The following is a 25,392-nucleotide window of genomic DNA, read 5'->3' as shown; positions in this document are numbered from 1 at the left end:
AATGAATGTTAGTGAGCAGGTTAAGAAAAAGTCTGGGTGAATAGATCTAGTGGTACGTGCAGCTAGGAAGTTTCTTTGTATTTCTGAAGTTACTGGGGCAATGATTCATGAGGTGTTGAAAGGGACAAGAAGTGAAGGGGGGGTGAGTGAGCAGGATTAGGATGGTGTTGGTGGTGTGGGTATAGAAATTGTAGGACATAGAATATAGGTATAGTGAATTTCTATAATCCCTGTGAGCGAGTGGTGTTGGGGACGTTGGAAGAGGTTGATAGGAGATTCAGTGAGGGAAAGGTGATGTGGTGTGGGGAATTTAATGCACATAACGAAGTGTGGGGGAGTGTGTGGACAGATGGTAATGTAAGAACGGTGGAGGACTTTATGGGGTGTCGTGGCCTGGTGTGCATAAATGATACGAGGGGTACTAGGATTGATGTTGTGATGGGTTCCGAATCGTGTCTGGATCTGACGCTGGTGTCTGCTGTGCTGGCGGGACGGTGAGAGTGGGAGGGGCATCAGGAGACTACAGTAGGTAGTGATCATCACCCAGTTGTTTGTAAATTAGGGTTTGTAGACAAGGTAGAGTGGTGACACAAAGATGGTGTATAATGTGTGTCTGTTTGTGTTCCAGGTGTGTGTGTGTGTTTTAGACAGATTGTGTGTCAATGAATGACAGTCTGCTCCTCTATTTCTTCCACATTATGGATCATGGGGGAGTGTGGAAGTTGAAATCAGGACTGAAGAAATGTAAGTGATTTATTATACAGAACATATTTTCAGCTTGTGTGTGTGTTCACATGTATGTTTGTTTGTGTGTGTTTCTCTGTGTTTTATCTGAGTGTCTTAATATCCAGTATATAATAATAAAGAAATAAAACATGCATGTGTGTGTATAATATGAAAAATGATGATGATGTGTAATATTGTCTTGGTCTCATCCATCAGATGTCTGTGATCTCACACTGGACCCAAACACAGTAAACAGACTCCTCTCTCTGTCTGAAGAGAACAGAAAGGTGACATGGAGGAGAGAGGAGCAGCCGTATCCTGATCACCCAGAGATTTGAGGACTGGCCACAGGTGTTGTGTAGAGAGGGTCTGTCTGGACGCTGTTACTGAGAGGTAGAGTGTGGTGGGGGAGGGGCTGATATAGGAGTGACATATAAAGGAATCAACAGGAGAGGTTTGGGTCTTGACTGTTGTCTTGGACTCAATGACAAGTCCTGGAGTCTGAACTGTGATGGTTACCGTAATGTAAGGCACAATCATAAGCCAACTTACATAGTGTGGGGGAGTGTGTGGACAGATGAGGAGAACAGAAAGGTGACATGGAGGAGAGAGGAGCAGCCGTATCCTGATCACCCAGAGAGATTTGAGGACTGGCCACTGTCCTTCTACAGAGTCTCTGACACACTGACCCACCTGTAGACATTCAACACCACATTCACTGAGCCCCTCTATCCAGAGTTTGGGGTTCATGAGGACTCCTTAGTGTCTCTGTGTCAGATGGTCAATTTGTCAAACACAACATGGTGTTTCACTCTAATCATGGTCATGTTCAATAGGACACTGTAGTAAAACACTGAGAATAAAATAGAGAAACCCGATAAGAACACTTCTTCACATATCCCATTGGTCAGCAATGTATCAGCTGATGTTGGGGATCCGTCCAATCACAATATCAGATTTTATACTGACTATTTAATCATCAGGTTACTCCCTCAGTCTGAATTACAGTGTCCCAGATTTGACAGAAAAAGTGTTTTAAAACAGCAATGATAATATAACTGTGTGTGTGTGTGTGTGTGTGTGTGTGTGTGTGTGTGTGTGTGTGTGTGTGTGTGTGTGCGTGTGTGTGGATAAGGTGCTGTAACTAGTTTTCTAAACACAGACCACCAAAGCCATTGGATTGATGTGACAGTTGACCGTCCAACAACAGAAACTTAGTGAACCTCCTCCTGTTAACTTGGCTACTAACCATGAAGAAAGAGAACCATGTAACACAGGAGGTGAACAGGAACTGATAGAAACATGGACAGAAAACACACACACATCTTCTCCTGTGTTTCAGGGTGTCTCTGTCCCCTCTGATCCAGTGTCTCCTCTCTACCTCCCTCTCCTGTCTCCTTTACTCTTCCTAAACTCTTCCTTACTTTGTCACATATTCTCTTCCACACACCTCCTCTTTTTCTCTTCTCTTGTCCTCTCCTCTCCTCTTTTCCTCTCCTCTATCCTTGCTCCTCTCCTCTTTCCCTCCACTAATCAACACCCATCTTACTCACCCTCTGCTCTCACCATCCCTATATTCTCCTCTCTCCTCTATTCTTCCCCTCCCCTGATCCTTTCTTCATTTTAAATTCTACTCTTCTCCTGCCTCCCTCTCCTCCCCCCTCCACTCCTCCTCTCTCCCTGTCCTTGTCTCCCTTTCTGCTCTTCCCTTCCTCTCCCTCTCTCCACTTTTCCTGTCCTCCATGTTTCCTTTCTTGTCCTCTCCTATGTTCCTCTTTCCCTTTCCTCCCCTTCTCCTCGTCTCTCCCTCTGCTCCTCTCTTCCTATATCTTTTCACTTCCTCTTGTCTTCTTTTCCTCTACCTTTCTTTCTCTACTCCCCCTTTCCTCACCCCTTCTATTCCTCTCCTCTCTTCCTCTACTTGTCTTCCCCTCTGCTCCTCTTTTCCTTTTCCTCTGTAAACAAGGTGTGCTCTGGATCTGGAGCAGGTTGACCAAGAGGTGATGGGGTGTCTGGGTGTTTTGGATCTGGACTCTTCTCTGAGAGGATGATGGTGTTCCCTGAATAAGTAAATTATCTAGTGGGACAGGTGAAGGGACTGTCTAGTAAATTATGTAGTGGGACAGGTGAAGGGACTGTCTAGTAATTTATGTAGTGGGACAGGTGAAGGGACTGTCTAGTAAATTATCTAGTGGGACAGGTGAAGGGACTGTCTAGTAAATTATCTAATGGGACAGGTGAAGGGACTGTCTAGTAAATTATCTAGTGGGACAGGTGAAGGGACTGTCTAGTAAATTATCTAGTGGGACAGGTGAAGGGACTGTCTAGTAAATTATCTATAGGGACACGTGAAGGGACTGTCTAGTAAATTATCTAGTGGGACAGGTGAAGGGACTGTCCAGTAAATTACCTAGTGGGACAGGTGAAGGGACTGTCTAGTAAATTATCTAGTGGGACACGTGAAGGGACTGTCTAGTAAATTATCTAGTGGGACAGGTGAAGGGACTGTCCAGTAAATTACCTAGTGGGACAGGTGAAGGGACTGTCTAGTAAATTATCTAGTGGGACACGTGAAGGGACTGTCCAGTAAATTATCTAGTGACATTGGCATGTGGGAACAGTACACTGTACCAGGGATATGTTGTGGTATTCTGCACTACAGCTAACTCAGCAGTATTATGATCAGTCAGATATTCAAAGTAAGAGCAAGGAGTTACATTTTATTTCTCAAAACTAAACTTGAAGTTTCAAAATGATCTTTTCATAAAAAACCAAGGTCATTAAACATGTTATAATGAACTTGTTAAGGGAAATGATGTCATGCCCTTTTAGATTAATTGACTGCTCCTGCTGATGATGTCTGTTTGGGACTCTGGGAGACAGGAGAGAGACAGGAGTCAAGCAGGAGTTGAGGGGGCGGACCGAATAGCTGAGAACTAACCAAGCAATTGTCTTGAATTACATTTGACAGATTTTCACTTAATTTGGGGGGAGGTGGTTGCCGTTCATTGTCATGTGGGGCTGCCGGAGGTGAAGATGGATGGAGGAGGGAGAGACGCCTTCTGGCATGGAAGGGGGGCGGATAGGGCATGGGTGTTAGGAGGGCTCCAGACTGCTCCCTGGCTGTGTGTTGGTGCTCTTTAGAGCTGTTACAGAGTGTTCCTGGCTCACAACATAGCCTGGGTGGCACCTGTGTCAACATTCCCCGGAGGCTTCACTACAACATAGCCTGGGTGGCACCTATGTCAACAATCCCCGGAGGCTTCGCTACAACATAGCCTGGTTGGCATGGTGCCAAACGCTCAGACCCTGGGGGGGGGTGTTGTCATTTGGTGAGTCATGTACATTATAAAACCTTCCTTATATTGTCCTGTGTTTTGCAAAAATAATTACAGTAGTTTGGAAATATATATCAACATGGGATAGAAAAGGGGAAACTTGAATCCATCTGTATCTGGTCTCAGTGTGGGACTCCACTGATCTGATGCTCACGTTGTCCTATGAATGTTACTAATAAAGTTTACTGTGTTTTCTTAAAAGTTGTGGTGTGTTATAATCTCTGACTGCCGGACCATACCAATGACAAAAAGGTGCTTGCTTCTCTTACACTAACCGGTAATCCAGTAACCTGCTCGTTGAGTCTTAAGTACAACTGCCCTACTAGCAGTATGAAACATTTGATGCAAAATGTGTTGCAGCCTTTTGCAGCAAACAAATAACAGATCGCAGAAAATAACAGATCTCAGAACATCACCTAGGTCATGTTGAATAAATAGAACATTGACTAGAGCAACCAAATGTGTGTAGCTGATCATATAATGGAATTAATGACAAGACGTGTAGGATAATGATTAATGCTCAGACCCAGGTCCTACACCACCACCCAATTACACACACACACACACAGTTACATTTGGTAGGTAGGCCTCTTGCAACTATGGTTCACAGGCTACCAGGGGCCCCTGGACCCCAGCTCTTGAGGGATCCACATCCCCAATAAACTCCAGGGTAAATACATACAAACAAACTACAACATGTGTGAAGGAGAGAAAGGGAGGATGATTAGAGGGTTTAGAACCCAAAGACCTCTAGCTGCATTGACTCTGACAGAACCTGCCTACAGTGACAGATGAGGCACAACCAGGGAAAAGGAACTGGGTCTAGTAAGATCTTAAAAGTAAGATTTGACATGTACAAGGTTGTGTGTGGGGCTGTATCCCTTGCCAACAAATGTTTAGCAGTGACATTAAACAATATAGTGATGCATAGACCCACCCACATTTATCAGACACCTAGACCAGCTAAACAATATAGTGATGCATAGACCCACCCACATTTATCAGACATCTAGACCAGCTAAACAATATAGTGATGCATAGACCCACTCACATTCATCAGACATCTAGACCAGCTAAACAATATAGTGATGCATAGACCCATCCACATTTATCAGACATCTAGACCAGCTAAACAATATAGAGATGCATAGACCCACCCACATTTATCAGACACCTAGACCAGCTAAACAATATAGTGATGCATAGACCCACCCACATTTATCAGACACCTAGACCAGCTAAACAATATAGTGATGCATAGACCCACCCACATTAATCAGACATCTAGACCAGCTCTGTCAGGCAAAGGTCAGTTGTTTTGGCAATGGCATAGATGGTTATAATAGGCTAAAACATTTTACTTGTGTCTTTTATATCATATATATAGTGATGCACACAATTAATTTTTTTAATATAAGTGTGCACATGTTAAATTGGAGGTCATTCTTACCAAGTGTCACTACATGGGGACTCTGGATGGTGATCATTTCTTTGACTTTGGCACTTCTTTCTCATTCTAAATGGAGAGGTCAACAAACCAGACACCTTATCTCCAGCCTCATCATTTTATCCTGTTTTACTAGTGAAGTGAGGCTTGGAATTATGGATCAGGCATAACTGAGATACCATAAAACTGTCAAGAATGGTAAGAAGAGCGTGGAATACAAAGCTATAACTTACTTACAGAAGCTGACAAAGAAGGGGTATAAAAAGGTGAAAACAACGTGACTTCAGAACAATCTACAGACGCTTTGTTTTGACTTTGACTGTCCAATTGAATAAGGTTGAAAAAAATCTATCCAGTTTTGCAAAGTTTCTTCAGACTTTTTTCCTTGTTGTTTTCCTTAGAAAGTGGACTTTTATTCATACTACAAAGTACAGTCTACACAAGACATAAGGCACCTAGATGACATTGTTACTGAAAAAAAATATGCAGACCAGCTAAACAATGAGACATTGTCATATACCCCTCTTTGGACAGCTCTTTGGACAGCTCTTTGGTCTTGGCCATGGTGGAGAATTTGGAATCTGATTGATTGCTTCTGTGGATTGATTGCTTCTGTGGACAGGTGTCTTTTATACAGGCAACAAGCTGGCAACAGCACTCCCTTTAAGAGCGTGCTCCTAATATTAGCTCGTTACCTGTATAAAAGACACCTGGGAGCCAGAAATCTTTCTATTTCCCTCAGTAAAATGCAAATCAATTTATAACATTTTTGGCACACGTTTTTCTGGACCTTTTTGTTGTTATTCTGTCTCTCACTGTTCAAATGAACCTACCATTAAAATTACATTTCTTTGTCAGCGGGCAAACGTACAAAGTCACATTCAAAGCAAGGGATTAAATACTTTTTTCCCCTCACTGTAGCTACTTTTGCCCTTTCCTCCTAAGAGGTTAGTAGCCCCCTATGAGGTTAGTACAGTAGCCCCTTAAGAGGTTAGTAGCCCCCTAAGAGGTTAGTACAGTAGCCCCTTAAGAGGTAAGTAGCCCCCTAAGAGGTTAGTACAGTAGCCCCTTAAGAGGTTAGTAACCCCTTAAGAGGTTAGTACAGTAGTCCCCTAAGAGGTTAGTAGCCCCCTAAGAGGTTAGTACAGTAGCCCCTTAAGAGGTTAGTAACCCCTTAAGAGGTTAGTACAGTAGTCCCCTAAGAGGTTAGTAACCCCCTAAGAGGTTAGTACAGTAGTCCCCTAAGAGGTTAGCAGCCATAGTATGTTCATAAAAAACACATACAATAGTTTTTTGTTCACTCAGATTCCCTTTATTAAATATATGGTTGTTTTTGAAGAGTTTTATTCAGTGAGAAAAACATAGAAATCTGAAAACAAATACTTTTTCACAGCAGCGTAACATGATCCTAGTACATAAAGGCATGTTATGGCCGCATGTAGACTGTATTCCCTTCATGAGTCATAATCACTGATGATGACTCCAGATTAGTGTATTATCTCTGGGGCAGGGGTGTCCAAACTATTCCATGGAGGGCCGTGTGTCTGCAGGTGTTCTCTCTCTCCTTGTGCTTGATTGACTAATTAGGTTACAAATTGGTTAGTTTCTACCCTCACCTGGTTGTTTAGGTGTGAACTGGGAACCAATTTATAGGAAAAACCAAAAACCTGCAGACACTCAGCCCTCCATGTAACTGTTAGGACTTCCCTGGTCTAGTGTTCTAGTGCTGGATTACCATGTACCGAATCACTACCACATAATGCCTTTCAAATATGTACGTCACATCAGCTTGTCTGCCAAGTGACAGTCTGGTTAACACCACCATATTGCACAGGCCATCTGGGTTTACAGGATTCATTAGAGCGGTGTGCAAAGTTTGGATTGTTGTAGGAGTGTAATCACCAGTATAGCAGTAGGAAGGCCAGACATGGGTGGGGGTATTCTGGGTCAACACTAAATAAGGCCAGACATGGGTGGGGGTATGTGGGTCAACACTAAATAAGGCCAGACATGGGTGGGGGCATGTGGGTCAACACTAAATAAGGCCAGACATGGGTGGGGGTATGTGGGTCAACACTAAATAAGGCCAGACATGGGTGGGGGTTTGTGGTTCAACACTAAATAAGGCCAGACATGGGTGGAGGTTTGTGGGTCAACACTAAATAAGGCCAGACAAGGGTGGGAGTATGTGGGTCAACACTAAATAAGGCCAGACATGGGTGGGGGTATGTGGGTCAACACTAAATAAGGCCAGACATGGGTGGGGGTATGTGGGTCAACACTAATTAAGGCCAGACATGGGTTGGGGTATGTGGGTCAACACTAAATAAGGCCAGACATGGGTGGGGGTATGTGGGTCAACACTAAATAAGGCCAGACATGGGTGGGTAGGGCCAATCTTACCCTGTCGAACCACTTATGTTATTAACAGATATTAGGAGAATCATTCTTATTTACAGAACCAAATCAAATGTTTTTTAACTAGTGAACTGCATGAATATCACTGGATACGATTACAAGGAACAATGTCCTGACTTCCTGAACTTTGCCAGGTTGAACAATTTCTTTAATTCATTCTTGGACATCAGTCTCCCGCTGGTCTCCTGAGTCCTGATCCCTCCATCCCTCGTCTCCTAAGCCCTGATCCCTCCATCCCTCTTCTCCTGAGCCCTGATCCCTCCATCCCTCTTCTCCTGAGCCCTGATCCCTCGTCTCCTAAGCCCTGATCCCTCCATCCCTCTTCTCCTGAGCCCTGATCCCTCCATCCCTCTTCTCCTGAGCCCTGATCCCTCCATCCCTCTTCTCCTGAGCCCTGATTCCTCCATCCCTCTTCTCCTGAGCCCTGATCCCTCCATCCCTCTTCTCCTGAGCCCTGATCCCTCCATCCCTCGTCTCCTGAGCCCTGATCCCTCCATCCCTCTTCTCCTGAGCCCTGATCCCTCCATCCCTCTTCTATTGAGTCCTGATCCCTCCATCCCTCTGACACACCTTCTGACCAAATGTTTAAGTCACCGATGCTGGAGGCATCACAATTAATGTCAGGTGTCATTCTGGTTCTGACAGAGAAGTCCCTCTGAGTCAGCTGAGTGTCTGGGTCCCCATCTCCCCTGATGGCCGGGATTCTCTCCAGCCCTCCCGCGGTGTTCCGCCAGGCCGATCGCTGGGACTCCTTGGAGGTTTGCGTGGAAATTGCATCGCTGGAGAACATTTCCCTACAATCGACGTAGCCAACCCCGCTGGTGGAGATAGCCCCCGATTGGTTTCGCTCTATGGACCATTATGTTGTGAACGTGGTGATGCAATAGGCCGTCTGGAGGCCGTTTAGCTCCACTTTGGAAGTGTTGAGGGACTCTACGCGGTTCACTAAAAGGTCCAAAAGGGGAGAGTAGTATACACCAGATCCATACACCAGATGCTGACGGTCAGATGAGACGGACCAGAGAGCATCAACTGGTGAGATCATTCCTTAATACAATCCAGGTTTTTCTCTAACATATTTGGAGGATACAGGAGTTACAGCTTTCATATGCCTCAGTAAACTATGTGGTTGGGTTTTATATGTCAGATTTGATGGATTTGTGGAAGTCGATAGGTGGTTTTGAGAAAGTTCGGTTTTAAATAGTATTTCAGTTACAGTAACTGTAGTGAATAAAAGGCTGTTGTTGTTCCGTGTCCTGATAGCACAGGTATCGCTCTTAACCTATTGTGGGGTGAATTGTGCAGGATTTTAAGCAGCTCTCTGTTGGTGGAATTGGTTTCTGTGCAACTGTCTGTGCGAAATGAAAGAAACATGTCTCGTTTGTTTCTTGACAGTAGGGGAATTGTGCCCCTATGTCACCTCGTGCAACCTGTATTATAGGTAGGGGAGATTCGGTCCGGTGAGCAGACCTCGGGTTGATTTCCAACCACGTTGAAAGGGCACTGATGTATTAGGGGCTATATCTGTTGCGCATCTATGTGGTGGGGTATAACCAAATGCTGTGCTCGGAGGACCTCGCAGATTTTGTCAAGCTCTATGTCCACCAATTTACGAGACTGTAGGATGGAGTAGGGATTGCTCCTGTAAAACCCCAAAGTTGTTGGTCAGCTTGTGGTTGGCAAATAGAAGAGTTAAGGAAGTTGTATATGCGCGTGCGCCGATTGTGTTTGTTCTGTATGAGATTGTGGCCCGAGTCCCAGGCATTTGTCAATATCTGGTTGTTGTCGACACTTAGTAAATGCATTTGTCCATTTTGGTATTCCCTGTGCAAGAGGGATCCGATTGGCTGCATTGTGTGTTCCTTGGTGGAATATTTGATCTTGTTTACTGAGGTTGTTGATAACTTGGAAGTTTTGTAATCGCAATTTTTTGCTTTGTTTGGTGTACACTTGGGTGAACGCATTCATTGTGTCGTTAATGTGATTCTTTGGCGAGACCCACTCTTTCGGCTTTTGCCTTAGTGCCAAATCCGCGAAATTTAAATTTGCCTTCTAGTGTTGTGCTGGTGGCTGGCACACGTGGAGGTTTTCACCTGCTAACTTAGGATAGTATATGAGAATAATGTCCTAAATTGAATTAGAGGGATAGATTGGAAATTTGTACAATGATGCTTCTCTAATTTGGTGAAATATGATCTTGTGGTTTTGTTATGAGGGGTAAAATAGTGTCTCTCTCTCCTTGTATGGAGTAGAACATGGCGTTAGTCTTTCACGTTGAGGAAAACGGTAATTGGGATAATACTTGTGTTTTCAGACCTACACCTGATGCTTGTTACTGCCATTTAAATTCTAGCCTGGTAAACTGACAAATGGGGTAGATTGATGTGACTGTATTTAGAGACCTAGATTGGAGTATCCTGGGGATCACTCCCTGATCGTTCCTTGATTTTGGTGACTTCATGCATCTGTTCTCTGTTAACTTGGCCTTTCTTGAAAGTTTTTCCCCCCTACTGTTGCTGTGTTGATAAGAGAAGCGATTGTTTTTGCGAACAGCAACGATATTAGATGGGTAGAGCAATAACTCTGAACTTTCAGTTAACGTGGGCTAAGTTGAAAGCATGACATCTTTTACTACAGACAGTCTGTAGACCAAGTCACGTTTTTGTGTGGAAACTTTCCTTGGCTCCAGGAAGGGGGGCAGTCCCCTCAAATCCAAATATTAGCACTAAGGGATACATTAAAGTGTTCTGACTGTTTTCCCCTGTGTTAATTTCCCCAACATGGGTATGTTTAGTTTTGGGTTAATCACACGTTAAATGCAAGCTAACTATAGCTTTTCTGTCGAAATGTATGGTTTTTAAACATATTTGTAGTAAGGGTAGAGACCTAAAGTCATCCAACATTGTTAATTGGTAGAACAACCTTGATGTCGTTGCTTGACATATGCATGAAAGTAGCGATTTTGGCTGACTGCCACTATTTGGTGTAACATAGACATGCATTAGTTGGACTAATTAGACTTTAGGAGGTTACTGGAGTCATGATGTTTGTGTTGTCACAACTTAGTTTGGACATTGCCTGTGGGAATGCAAATTTTGATATGCTCATTTGGGAGTTTCGCTGGCTGGGACAACTTTGTTTATGGGTTTTAATTCCGTGTGGCACAGTTCTTTTTTGATTTTCTTTGTGGATGTTTTTGTTGGATATTCAGTTTGCAACTCTTTACTGAATGAATGTTAGCTTCATCCCCACACCCACACACCCACACAATATTTATTGACTTCTCTATATAGAGTGAGGGAAAAACGTATTTCATCCCCTGCTAATTTTGTACATTTGCCCACTGACAAAGAAATGGTCAGTCTACAATTTTAATGGTAGGTTTATTTGAACAGTGAGGGTCAGAATAACAACAAAAAAATACCCCAAAATGCATGTCAAAAAATGCATACATTGATTTGCATTTTAATAAGTAAAAAAAGTATTAGATGCCCTCTTAATCAGAAAGATTTCTGGCTCCCAGGTGTCTTTTACACAGGTAACGAGCAGAGATTAGGAGCACAGTCTTATAGGGAGTGCTCCTAATCTCAGTTTGTTACTGGTTTAAAACCCTAAGTGGCCGGTGGGATTTTCAGCCGGATTTCACTACTTGGACATTTTGGGTCCTTGATTCATTTCTGTAACAGATGCATCATTATAGGTTGTATCCTGGTAATCACAACCCCCTTGGCTACAATAAAAACACATAAAAACAGACTTCTGGGTCACCATTTATTAAACTCATCTATTGGAAAGGCAAAAAAATAAAATTCGGGAAACATTTCTGCCATTCAGCATAATGTATTTTTTTGGAAAGCATTATAAAGTTTTGTGTCAATGGTATTCCCTCATATTTTCATGCCTTTACTATCAAATTACACTGTATTGGACTAGCACTAGATCGCAAGTTACATTTGGACTTCTATAATTTATAAACTCAGAAAAATTACCAACTTCTTCCCAAAAACTCAAGAACACCCCCCATACTAATTTGACAAAATATTATATATATATTTTTTTTACATCATATTTATAATACAAATGTATTATGGTTCAAAACATCAACACCCTTGTAATCCCTATTCTTGTCTACACAGCCTTACTAAGATGCATGATCAATGTCGATGCCTGGTGAAAAGTTCTCTTATGGTTCCCATAACAACTCAAACTATACACAGACAACCCAAATTATACACGGAACGCTTCACGAAAGTTGCTACAAATAATATACCATTGAAATTGGACAATTATTGCAATTCTATTTACATAAATATTAATGGAAATGAGCACTGTCCGCAGTTCCAGACCTGGAAGCATTAAAAGACCCCTGTCTACAGAAGCAAGCAATCAATCAGATTACAAACTCTTCACCATGGCCAAGACCAATGAGCTGTCTAAGGATGTCAGGGACAAGATGTTAGACCCACACAAGGCTGGAATGGGCTACAAGACCATCGCCAAGTAGCTTGGTGAGAAGGCGACAACAGTTGGTGTGATAATTTGCAAATGGAAGAAACACAAAAGAACAGTCAGTCAATCTCTATCGGGCTGGGGCTCCATGCAAGATGTCACCTTGTAGAGCTGCAATGATCATGAGAATGGTGAGAAATCAGCCCAGAACTACATAGGAGGATCTTGTCAATGATCTCAATGCATCTGGGACCATAGTCATAAAGAGAACAATTGGTAACACACTACGCCATGAAGGACTGAAAGCCTGTAGCACCTGCAAGGTACCCTGCATAAGAAAGCACATGTACAAGCCCATCTTAAGTTTGCCAATGAACATCTGAATGATGCAGAGGAGAACTGGGTGAAAGTGTTGTGGTCAGATGAGACCAAAATCGAGCTCTTTGGCATCAACTCAATATGCCATGTTTTATAGGAGGAGGAATGCTGCCTATGACCCCAAGAACACCATCCACACCCTCAAACATGGAGGTGGAAACACCTTTGGGCTCTGGGGGTGTTTTTCTGCTAAGGGGATAGGACAACTTCACTGCATCAAAGGGACGATGGACGGAGCCATGTACCGTCAAATCATGGTTGAGAACCTCCTTCCCTCAGCCAGAGCATTGAAAATGGGTCGTGGATGGGTATTCCAGCCTGGCAATGACCCAAAACACATGGCCAAGGCAAGGAAGGAGTGGCTCAAGAAGAAGCACATTAAGGTCCTGGAGTGGCCTAACCAGACTCCAGACCTTAATCCCATAGAGAATCTGTGGAGGGAGCTGAAGGTTCGAATTGCCAAATGTCAGCCTCGAAACCTTAAATGACTGGGCGTAGATCTGCAAAGAGGAGTGGGACAAAATCCCTCCTGAGATGTGTGCAAACCTGGTGGCCGAATACAAAGAAACGTCTGACCTCTGTGATTGCCAACAAGGGTTTTGCCACCAATCAGTCATGTTTTGTGGAGGGGTAGAATACTTATTTCACTCAAAGGTTTCTCAGCTGTGTGCACTCGCTGATGTCTAGTAAGTGTAAATGATCTCGTAAAACACTTCCCACAGTCAGAACAGAAGTAAGGCTTCTCACCACTATGCACTCTCTGATGTTTAGTAAGTTCAGATGATGAGATAAAACACTTCCCACAGTCAGAACAGGAGTAAGGCTTCTCACCAGTATGTCTGCGCTGGTGAACTTTAAGGTCACCTAATCGAGAGAAACCCTTCCCACAGTCAGAACAGGAGTAAGGCTTATCGCCAGTATGCACACTCTGATGTCTACTAAGTACAGATGATGAGATAAAACAATTCCCACAGTCAGAACAGAAGTAAGGCTTCTCACCAGTATGCACTCTCTGATGTTTAGTAAGTCCAGATGATGAGATAAAACAATTCCCACAGTCAGAACAGGAGTAAGGCTTATCACCAGTATGAACTCTCTGATGTTTAGTAAGTCCAGATGATGAGATAAAACACTTCCCACAGTCAGAACAGGAGTAAAGCATATCACCTGTATGCATGCGCTGGTGAGTTTTAAGGTGACCTAATCGAGAGAAACACTTCCCACAGTCAGAACAGGAGTAAGGCTTATCACCAGTATGTATGCGCTGGTGAACTTTGAGGTGACCTAATCGAGAAAAACCCTTCCCACAGTCAGAACAGGAGTAAGGCTTATCACCACTATGTATGCGCTGGTGAACTTTAAGGTCACTTAATTGAGAGAAACTCTTCCCACAGTCAGAACAGGAGTAAAGATTATCACCAGTATGCATGCGCTGGTGAGTTTTAAGGTGACCTAATTGAGAGAAACACTTCCCACAGTCAGAACAGGAGTAAGGCTTCTCTCCAGTATGGATCTTAATGTGTTTTTTTAACAGTGATAGAAATGAGAAATGTTTTTCACAGTGGGGACAGTGGTGAGACTTCTTATGATTGTAGTCTTCCTGTTGTTTCTCTCCAAGTGTCTCCACTTCAGGAATCCCATCTGTGACAGACATGAAAAGGGATTTAGACACATTTTGGGACACAGTATTATCAAGGATTCTAGCAACTAGCATTATTCCACAGCGGAGTGATAGAGACCGTAACATTGCAGTTGGGGCACTAAAATCGTTATGTGATTTTGGGGCAAAGAGACCCTTTGACAGCTTTGAGACCAAGCCTTTAAGTGTACCTGGGATTAGCCATGCGTGCAGACATGACAACGATTAGAGGAAGAAATGCAAAATATTTGCTGATTAGAGTGGAGAGCAGGATTTTATATTTTGATGGAAGACAAAAGTTTCAAATAGATACGTTTAATGTTGCCATTGACATGCCTTCTCAGAGTCCCTGACAGTCTGGAGGCCAAGAGAAACCTGGACAATTTGTTTAATGCACTCCTCTGTGCAGAATCCAAGTCCAAGGCATGAGTGATTGAGAAGGCCCACATTTGGTTATCTGAATTCCCAGATGACAGTTTAGGCCAGTGGTGGGCAAATTAAGTCCTGTGAGACAATTCCATCCGGTAGTAAAATAGTTTTGAGGGAAAGTAAAACATCTCACCAGCCCATTCTCATACATCAAAATGTGAATTTACATTATTTAGACATAAGGGAGATGCTGCTTAAAGTTTTCATTATTGCCGTTTCGGCCTCTAAATAATTTAGCATCCACAAATAACAAAACAAATGTGGCCCTTCATTAAATTTTACAATCTTGATGTGGCCCCCGAGCCAAAAAAATTCTTCAGAATATTTTCTCTTATGGCTCTTGAGAGTGAACTTATAAAAACATTGGACTTTGATGACATCTTGAAGGATTTTGCAAGTAGCGAAGCCAGATACAAATGTATCAAAAGGTAAGACAATTTAATGATTTATGCTGTAATATTAGCTTTGATTTAACTGCGATTTCGTGAATGAGCCATTTGCTTTGAGTGTGTAAGTTTTATGTTGTAAATCCTGTTCCCAGCCTACAGATAAATCGTGTTGTCTACAATAGAGTGAATGCAATGTAAATCCTGTTGAGATGCAAGTAAAGGCGATAATTAAGCTATTGGTTTCATTTGCCGTTGGTGGGGTTCAGGGTTTAAAGGTGCTGTGCCCAGGGGCCCATTGTTTTATAATCTGTCTAAGACCTTTTCTTTCATCATACACCTTAAACAGACCCTTTACTTTCCCATCATAACCTTCCTCCACTCTCCTGTTCTCATTATAAAATACTATTTCTGGTATTTCTAATTAAGTGTCTCCCCTTACAACTTTAATACCATTGCTTCTACTAGAATTCTAACCCTTTATTAATAAAGTTATAACATCACCTCTTTCTAGTTGGACACATGTCCACTATATTATTTCCCTTTACTTCCTCTGCTAACACTCAATATTAGAGTGAAACAGTGAAATAATTTACAGAATTGAATTTGTAGAAAATAATTTTCTCAAAAACATTAAAACAAGGCCTGCATTTAGTGAATATGACAGATGTTTTAGATTACTTATTTTCATCTCTAGATTAATGATAATTGTTCAGTGATCTCTCCATAATTGACCAGCCGTTGTTTAAGCAAATGCGTATTAAACTTTGAAAAAAAATTAACAGTATTTGTGGGTCAACGTGTGTTTGTTGCTCTCACATGAACAGATAGCTGAAAGCAACCCATTCTCAGTCTTCCAAGATAGACCCACTTCCATTTCTGGATCCAGTTTCTGATACCGAAGAGAGGTCCAAGAGCTAAACATTTCACTACTACCCTCTTTAGTTTTAATACTTTCAACTTATGTAGCCAAACGGGACTGTAATATACTGAAGTTAGATTTGTTTAGTTCCACTAGAGAGTACTGCCCTTGGTAGGAATGTTAGGCAAGGGCTGATGGGATTGCCCCTGCACAATGGGTCGGGAAACCTGTGCTAACTCCTGTCATTGTACATTGTGGTTCCAACGCTATTTTGTTAGGGCTCAAGGAAGATAGTTGTAGATCAAATATTCACATTGGATCAATTTCACATACAGGTGCATCTCAAAATTAGAATATTCTGGAAAAGTTAATCTTTTCAGTAATTCAAATGAAAACGTGACAACTTAATACATTCTAGATTAATAACACAGAAACATTTCAAGCCCTTTTTCCCCCTCAATCTTGAGGACTACAGCTTACAGCTCATGGAAATCAAAAATCCAGTATCTCAAAACATTAAAATGTTCAAATACAGAAATGTCGACCTGACAGTCACTGACTGACTACCCCTTGATAAATAGCATAGTGTTTAGAGATACAGACCTGCAACCAATAGGTCTCGTTCGAATCTCATCACAGTCAAAGCAAATTGTGCCTAAGGATTTGTTCTGGATAGATAAAAACTTTGCTGGCTACAACCTTCAGCAGCTATGTTGTAGTAAGCCTAAAATAAAACTGTTCACAGTTATATTGCGTCTACGTCTGGTGCATTTTGGAAGTACACATCCGTGCATGCTTTTTGGGTCAGGATAGACAAAATATGGCTACAAGCTGCAGTAGCTACGTTATAGGAAGCCTAAAATAAAACTGTTTATATTGCAACTATATCTCTTGGATTTTTGAAGTACGCATCTGTGATTGATTTTTAGGGTAATATAGGCTAGATAAAAAAAATTCTTGTTCAGTAAAATATTAGGGGTCTCCACGATTCTCTCGTCTCTTCTCTTGACAAAAACGTCAGTATCTTCACCTATATCAATAGTTATTGTATCAATGTCATTCACAAACAAAAGAAAAAGTCAAGTTTTTGTGCCATGAAATAGCTTTTACTGTGTTAAGTTCAAGTTGTAAGTTAGACAGTAGTAAGCCTGTTACTGGCTAATAAGCTGTTAAAACGGCCAGGGGCAAAAGCCATATATTTCATAGATGCCATTTGTGGTGGAGGTAAACTTAACAAGAAACTTTAGTCAGTTTAACACAGTGGTTAATGGTGTGGAGTGAAATATGCAAACTTGGAGCGATGATAATTTTGTCACGCATTATCTAATATAGAGCTTCTATACCGACAGTGGGCAACCATAAAGCACTGTGGTATAGTGGTTAAAGACACAGCCACTCACATGGGACACCTGGGTTTGAATCCAGTAAAACATTAACATTTATCACTTCTAATTGAGGGCGGCTGAACTAGGCTTGCCCGGTTCTTTTTCTGGTTCTTCAAGTGAAAAGACGAGAGAATCATGTAGCCAGCAAAGGTTTTGTCCCTCCTGAACAGATACTAATACACCAGAAATATATATTAATATAATGCCCTACAATGGCAAAAGACCTCGCCACAGTGTAGAACTGAGAAAAATGACTTTAAAGACATTTGACCCTCATTCAGAAGTTAATGTACTCTGCCTTTGCCTTGTCTGCAAAATAATAAAGGGGTCATGCCAAGCCATAAGGTGTCAACTTCCCTTTGATTGCTCACTTGGTTGCGGATCACTATATTAAATCTGTATAATCTTGAATTTATTTTTGACATGACAAATGTAGACAGATTACATTGATCAAACCAAATTGTTTTGCATGTGGGGGAATAACGTATTGCATGTGGGAGGATAACGTCTTGCAACCATTTCATTGAGAGCAAGGTTTACTAACGCAACGAATATTAAAGGATACAACACTCTTGGTTTGGACGGAATTGGATGAATGCCAGATTAGGATACTCAAGAACGACTCATGTTATGGATTTAACGTGTTGAAGCCAGCGAGAAATGTTTAAAAGTCATGTTGTGGATTGAACGCTGCAATGCATTTTAAGCAGGTTACAAGAAAGGTTAGGTGACCTATTTAATTGTGACCTGTTACTCTTCTGCTCATGTGTGTGTGATTAAGCTACTTAGGTGTTGTCTACGCGAGCCCTAACCCACACGCGTTTATTCCTTGGCTGTCAATGTCAGGCTGGCACTGACTAGCCTGTATCACACTTCATTGCGTATGATTTACGATTACTTCCAGCTGGCAAGCCAACTAGTTATTGTTTGTTTCCAATGCTTTGTTTGCATTCTGATCGCTTATGGCTGAATTATGTTTTTTTTTGTCAAGTAGTTACTTGTTAGCTAACAACTTATTTTTGTAGATTGCCAGTCTATCCATCCTCCATCAATTTATGTTGTAGCCTAATCTTATATTAATACATGGGCATAACACCGTGACTGAATAACATCACTTTTACGTTTCGGAGTGCAGCAAAACAAAGAAAAATAACCATAACTGATGTTACGGGATTCTGCCTTGGCTTTTCTAGCGCTTTTGGAAGTTACGGCAAAGAGAACACAGTATTTGTTCAACAAAAATTTTTTATTCTAAATATTTGTCCACATGATGAAGCAGATCTTCCAAAAATGACAATAACTAATTTCCAACCAAAGATAGAGTTACAGGCTTTTGCCTTTGCACAGCAGTAAAGGTGACAATAACTAACTGTTTTGTGAAAAGACGAGAAAATCATGTAGCGAGTGAAGCGTTTGACTATCCTAAACCAATTTTAATATCCATCAGAACTGTTTTAAGTTATGCTTCCTATAACGTAGCTACTGAAGGTTGCACACAGTGACATTTTTGGCTGTCCTGAACAAACCCTAAGGAATAATGTGTTTTGACTGTGACAGGAGACGAAGATGGAATCGGTACATCCGGAGTCTGCATCTCTAACCACTATGCTACTTTACAAGGGGTAGTCAGTCAGTCAGGCAGGGACATTCGCTCTTTGAGGCCAGCTCAGTTTACACGGTCCGCCAAAAACAACAAATTACCACATTGACAACATTACACCAGTTCTTACCTTGAGTGAGTAAATCTCCCTCTCCATTATTAATGATAACCACATTCTTCTTCTCCTCTTCATCTTTAATGGTAAAATTCAGCACCAGTTTTTGACTTTTTTCCTCCAGCTTTACTGATGTCATCTCTGAATCCCTCAATCCCCACTGAGCTTCACAATCAGAATCCAGTGACTCTTGTTTGGGCTCAGTGTGGAAGGAGAGCAGCAGGCTGGTTTTGTCCTCCCTCTGCTACAAAAAAGACAAAACCAGAGCCATCCATGACTGATATACATGTTTGTTGGAATAAAATATGATCTCAATGGGGAAAAATAAAAACAATCACGATAATAACAGACCTGTATCCTACATGAGGTGCACTTTCCTTAACCTGACCCAAGAAAAGGGAAACTAATTTTCAGTTATATCACAGATTATCATTTCCTTGGAAAGTGAAAACAAATATACATTTTTGAACAATACAGTTGAGAGAAATTGACAATTTTACTTTTTTGATCATCTGTTATAAAATGAATGCTAGGGCATCCCAGATGAAAGGTATTAGGATAAATCTGACAACAGTCAACACCAGGAGGCCAAATGCCTACATAAATTGTCGGTTAAATTTGTAATTAAAATAAAACATCCATTCTGAAAGGTACAACCTCCTTCCATCTAAATAGGTGTATATAAAATATTTCCATTGTCAGAATTCTAAACTCAAAATAGGAAAACTATTTAGAGACGATTTACCAGTTTTTGTTTGTTTTCAGACTTACATTGCCAACAGCCCACGGCTCCAATGACCAATTCAACAATTGGTTTAGGGTAGAGAGTAAGGTACACCCTTTGATTTTATCGTAAATCGAACTTTTCGTTTAGCAGAGCCCAAAATGTTGGAAAGAAATGTTGAATGTCTGTTCAGTTGTTTAGCGACCGTCATGAAAGTGAAATACCACTGATTCAATGTGACTAAAAAAATATTTTATTTTGTGTCAACCTAATAATACCTGCCCATGTGAAGGAAAATCATAGGTACAGACATGTTTTGTTTTATTAAATAAAACTATACATTTTCTACATATATTTTGGTTGTTAAACCTTACAACATTTTTTTTTTTTTTTTTTTACAGATTCCTATAGAGGTGACATATACACCTACAACCACTTGTAAGTTGGTAACTGACCTTTAGATTTGCCCTTTTACATTTCGGTGATTATATCAGAATTGAGCCATCTAGAGAATGTTTTAGCTTCAAATTCAGATGACATGGACCTCTAAAACCACTTGCATTTTGTTCACTGACGTTCCTCGTCAAGAGTACGCCACTTAGATTTGCTATTTCCAATTTCGGTAAATGAACTGGTTTTGAAGGATAAATTCCTGTATTTTTAATAGCTCACTATCCATATGAGTTAGAGATCCAAGAACAAGTGTGTTGTGTTCCTTTACCTCTCTTCTGAAAAGGTAAAACTCAGATATTTTCCAAATTGATAATCTTGAATTTATTTTACAATTTAACGCATTATTACAACTCTTCTACCTAATTCACATTAACTATTTTTAATAGCTTCCAATCCAGATGAAATGGAAATCTTGTTTCTGCGAACTGTGTTGTATTCCAGAAAAGAAAAGAGTCTCTAGCATTTACCCAGACATAGTTTATCCTTCTGCGTTGCCTATATGCTTCGCACCACGTAAGCAAAGACATGCAGTCTGGCACCAGTTACGCGCAAGCGCATGTCTTTGGTCGCATGTAACTCCCTCAAATGACGACCAATAGATTTGAAACTCGCTAGGTTGAGAGCACACAAGCCACACTTTACGAAAGTTTTTGAGCTATCACCGTCAGACGCACACACTGGACACACCATCAGTGCGCACCACTCCCACAAATCTTCAACCAAACTTGACTATTGCGCAAGACAGATAGCGGTCTCTGCTCACGAAACTATACTCGGCATTTAAAGTTTAAATAGCTACTCCTAAGTGGAAAAGCAACATAGGAGACCAATTTGGACTTAATTCTTGGAAGAAATCATGGACTGTCAGTCAAGCAACTTGGTGTGTACAATAAGATATATTACCCAAGACATACAGTGTATTACCATTAGCATATTAGGCTCTGTTAGGCTAGGCTATGTCAAATAGTTTCTGAGCAGTTTCTGCCAATTGGGTCAAGTCATTATAGATTTCAGTTCATAATGTCCTTATATGTAACCAATTGTCTGTGATTTGGCTATGACATTTTGTGGCTGTTTCTTAGGGCCTATTCATCCCCATTTTTCTCCCTGAATAACTAACAGTGATTTAGGAGCCCTCTGGCTCTTGACCCCCACAGTGACACCATCATCTAACTGGCCATTTCAGAGATTACCCAGAAAATAAAAACAATTAAAAAATTAAACATGGCAAGATATTTTGTATAACAATTAAAAGGTGTACTGGTGAGAGTAGGGGGAAACAACACACTACACTTGTTTGTAGATCTCTAGCTCATATGGATAGTGAGCTATTAAAAAAGGATTGTAGAGAAGGATATAGTCTGATAAAATCAATGACATTTAAAATGGCAAAACTAAGAGGTGTACTGTATATAAAGAATGTCAGTAAAGAAATGCAAGTGGTTTTAGGGGTGCATGTCATCAGGATTGGAAGCTATTAAAAATAATTCATGTGAATTAGGTAACTGAGAGGTAATAATCCATGTAATTTTAAAATGAAATGCAGATATTTAATTTGGAAAAACAGATGTGTACCTACCAGAAGAGAGGTAATGGAACACAATATACTTGTTTTTAGGTCCCTAACTCATATGGATAGTGAGATATTAAAAAGGCGTTTAGAAAGATACATTCCTGTAAATTTACCGAAATCTAAAATGGCTCAAAAAGGCCATACAAAAGAACATTCTGAAAATGCACTTCCCTGAAGAGATTTTACAATCATAATTTGTAATTCCTCAGTTTGCTAGCAGTGTAAATCCCTATATGAGTGGATGAAAATCAATGTCAGGTTGGTGCACGGCGTTCCCTTGAATTATTTGGCGTGATGCATCAATAATCAGTACTTTTGTGCATGTGTTTGTGAACTGTATGTGACAGGGGTGAGGATGGAATTATTGTCTACTGTACGTCAAAGCCTACCTTATAGTTGCAGGGTGCTAGCTAGTTAGCGATTTAATTAGTTTACAGTAATGTCACATTGGACAGATTACCAATATACAGCAAAACAAAATGACAGATGTCATAAATACATTAACTGAAGATTCAATAAGGTGGTTGTAAATATCAGGATATGACCCCTCCGGCCACTGGGTTGGGTCGTTCATCCACTTTGATGGAGACAGACAATGGACACGTAACCCCTATTTCATTAGTTCTCTATATAACGTTGCCGAACGACATGGAATAATTGTTTGCCTGACTGGCCATAGAGTTTGTGCTCCTAATACCTAAATATGAAATACGGTTCTAATTTTGTATGAATGAAATGTTAAAGACAGAGGCAGTGTGAACAACAGGAAATCAGGGAAACCGGAAATAGGTATTGTGAGGGAATTTCTACAAAATGCTTATAATCCCACGTAATATGAATATATCATTATGTAGGTTGAAGGTTAAGTTTGTGAAATATTTTATAATCCCACGTGTCACGAATATATCATTATGCATGGTAAAGTTTAAGCCTGTGAAACATTAAGAAATGTTACTTATGTGAAGCCCAGACACACTGGCAGCGACTCCCTACATGATCTATTCCACCCACACGCTCAGCTGAACAGTGAGCTGAGCCCTTACCATGATATGTGCACGTGTGCATATTGACCCAGGGGTCACCACAGAAAGACTCCCTAATATGATTAGTACTGTACATGTCGGGTATACTGTGTTCCTGTCATTCTCACAAGTATTTTAACCTAACGCCTAAACCAATGATAGACTAATGGTGTAATATCGTTATGCAGTCCTAAAAACAGCTGTGGACTTTTATTTTGAACATTAAATCAGGGTTGACAACACTTTGGTAGAGCACTGGACCAGGCGGTCAAACTTATTGTTGCTAGCTTTACAGTTTCGAGGAGCTACGTTCCGGTCATATCTTAGCAGATGCCAGATTAGTGACAACAGTTTGTACGTAGAAAACGATTTCTAGGGAAATACAATGAGAATAAATGTAAGAAAGTAATGTCGTTAAAGGGTGTTTGTGCGTTCACAGATCTAATTTAACGCTTACGCTTCATGTTTTACGTATGACCTTTATTACGACCATACCAATTTACGAATGTATTTTCTTACGATCCTAACAATACGTACTCGTAATCTTTTGGCAGATATCTAACTCCACAGAACACGACCATATCATGAATCAAAGTTGTAAAATAAGTTGATCTTAAAAACAACATTTTAGCAAGACGGGGGAGCACAGCAGGTAAGGGTTACAACACAGAGTAACAAAGAAAAATATTGTTCTTTAACCACTTACCATTACAGCGAAATGGATCTATGTTCGTAATTCACGAAAAGTGCCTGATGTCTTAAACTATTAAACCAACTGCTCCAAGGCGTACACGTGCAAATTCTTCTTCTTCTGCTGATGCTGCTTAAATTATTGTCTGATCCTTCTACATCCCACTTCCTCCCCTCTAACCTTTTCATACAATCTATCCCTCTGTTGATGACTGATTTATACTTCCGCGTGTCTTCGTTGTTAATGTCATGTGCGTCTGTACGCAGACGTGATCAGTATTTATAGTTGCGCGGCATTGTTGCTTAGATAGCCATTACATTTCTTTGTACTAGGTAGCGATGTGTCGCAAGTTATTGGTTTGTTCGCATGTGGAGCAGGAAGGCGTCACAGAAGAAGTAACTGTATAGTTGGTAAACAATATAATAGGAAGCTATCTAGCTAGATCGGGGAAGACCGTTTCTGGAATGGCGTGTTTGAGAAAACTAGTAAAATTAAATGAATAAGGATAAAGAGAAGACATTTAGCACATGGTTTGTTCGCTTGTAAAGCAGGAAAATGTCACAAGTATCTGTATCGTTGGTAAACAATACAATAGCTATCTAGTGTTGAAGTATAACACTTCCCCGAGTTGGTTTGTTGGAAAGGAGAATAAAACACAGGGAGTCAGGGCAATTACCGTAGTTATACGTCCATTTATTACAGAAGCTTCTGGAGACACGTGTCGCCGCACAATGTCTAAGGATCAACATTCAAAACATCATTTTTATACTTCTACTACGCCCAAAAGATAGAGGCGTTAACTTACAAAGTGTGTGCCATTGGCCCAATCCCAGTTTTATTCCTTATAGGATAACTGCAAGTATCCCCTTGCCCCCCTTTCTGGTTTCTGTCTTGTCTGTCCGACTATGTGTGTGTGTCTCTGACCTGTGACCTGTTTCTCACAAAACAGACATACTAAATCTTTCTCTCCCCGGCAACTGCTTAAACAGGGTTTCCTATTCTCCTACGTGCTCCTTCAGTTTCGGTTCATATTACAGACATTTAATATTTTGTTTCATTGGTTACAACAGCTTATAACAGTTCACTAACTTATATAATCAATACATCTACATTGGTTACAACAGCTTATAACAGTTCACTAACTTATACAATCACTACATCTACAATTCCCCCTTTTGATCTCTCCCCAGAGAGATCACCCCTATTCGCCAAGCTCCAGTTCTCCCGGGTCATGCTGCTCCAGTAGAGGCATCAGCATCCCTGGTGGTGATCCTGGAGCCTTCTCAATGGCTGTAGAAATCACTCTCATGGCAAGCCCTCTTATGCATGGGATACAACAAAACCCACAAGTAACCATTATAGCACCAAATGTAGAAAGCGATAAAAGAACAGACATTATCAAACCTTTCCACTGGCCGAACATTGAGGTCATCCATTCCTCCAGCGGATTATCTATCCCAGAATGCTCGTGCATAGTTCGCGAGAGAGTCCTAAGGCCCTGCAGCGCCTTAGCAACCGATCCGTCCGGGGCTGTATTGTTAGGAATGAAAGTACAACACATGTCCCCAAACATCGCACAAACCCCGCCCTTCTCTGCCAATAACATATCGAGGGCTATGCGATTTTGCACCGCCATCAACGAGGTGGGGCCCAATTGTTCTGACAGGCCCTCTATCGCGTCACGGGTCAAATTAGAGAGACGTAAGACATTATAATGTACATAGTTAATGCGGTCTACATTCTTGTTTGGAGTGACA

General features: G+C 41.1%; 2 protein-coding genes across 3 annotated transcripts in view; both read right to left on the bottom strand.

Annotated features, from left to right (window-relative positions):
* LOC109615482 (zinc finger protein 501-like) overlaps nucleotides 1-25,392 on the bottom strand; it is a 1,152,720-nt gene that overhangs the window by 438,899 nt on the left and 688,429 nt on the right. The gene's annotated exons all lie outside the window — the stretch shown is intronic.
* Nucleotides 13,370-23,784, bottom strand: LOC105006155 (zinc finger protein 420-like). The gene is made up of 3 exons (XM_034295556.1): nucleotides 23,651-23,784; nucleotides 19,188-19,416; nucleotides 13,370-14,397 (listed from the first exon to the last, which is right to left on the bottom strand). The coding sequence occupies exons 1-3, from the start codon at nucleotides 23,651-23,653 to the stop codon at nucleotides 13,370-13,372; spliced, it is 1,260 nt and encodes a 419-aa protein (XP_034151447.1). The 5' UTR covers nucleotides 23,654-23,784.

The sequence above is a fragment of the Esox lucius genome, chromosome 11, assembly GCF_011004845.1.
Source record: "Esox lucius isolate fEsoLuc1 chromosome 11, fEsoLuc1.pri, whole genome shotgun sequence".
Lineage (NCBI taxonomy): Eukaryota > Metazoa > Chordata > Actinopteri > Esociformes > Esocidae > Esox > Esox lucius.
This window is presented reverse-complemented; position numbering and strand designations above follow the sequence as displayed.

Bases quoted from the DNA above. Each gene is read 5' to 3' on its own strand.
- LOC105006155 (XM_034295556.1), bottom strand. The intron at 14,398-19,187 runs GTAAGAACTGGT...TGTCTGTCACAG, and splicing joins GGGAGATTTACTCACTCAAG to ATGGGATTCCTGAAGTGGAG.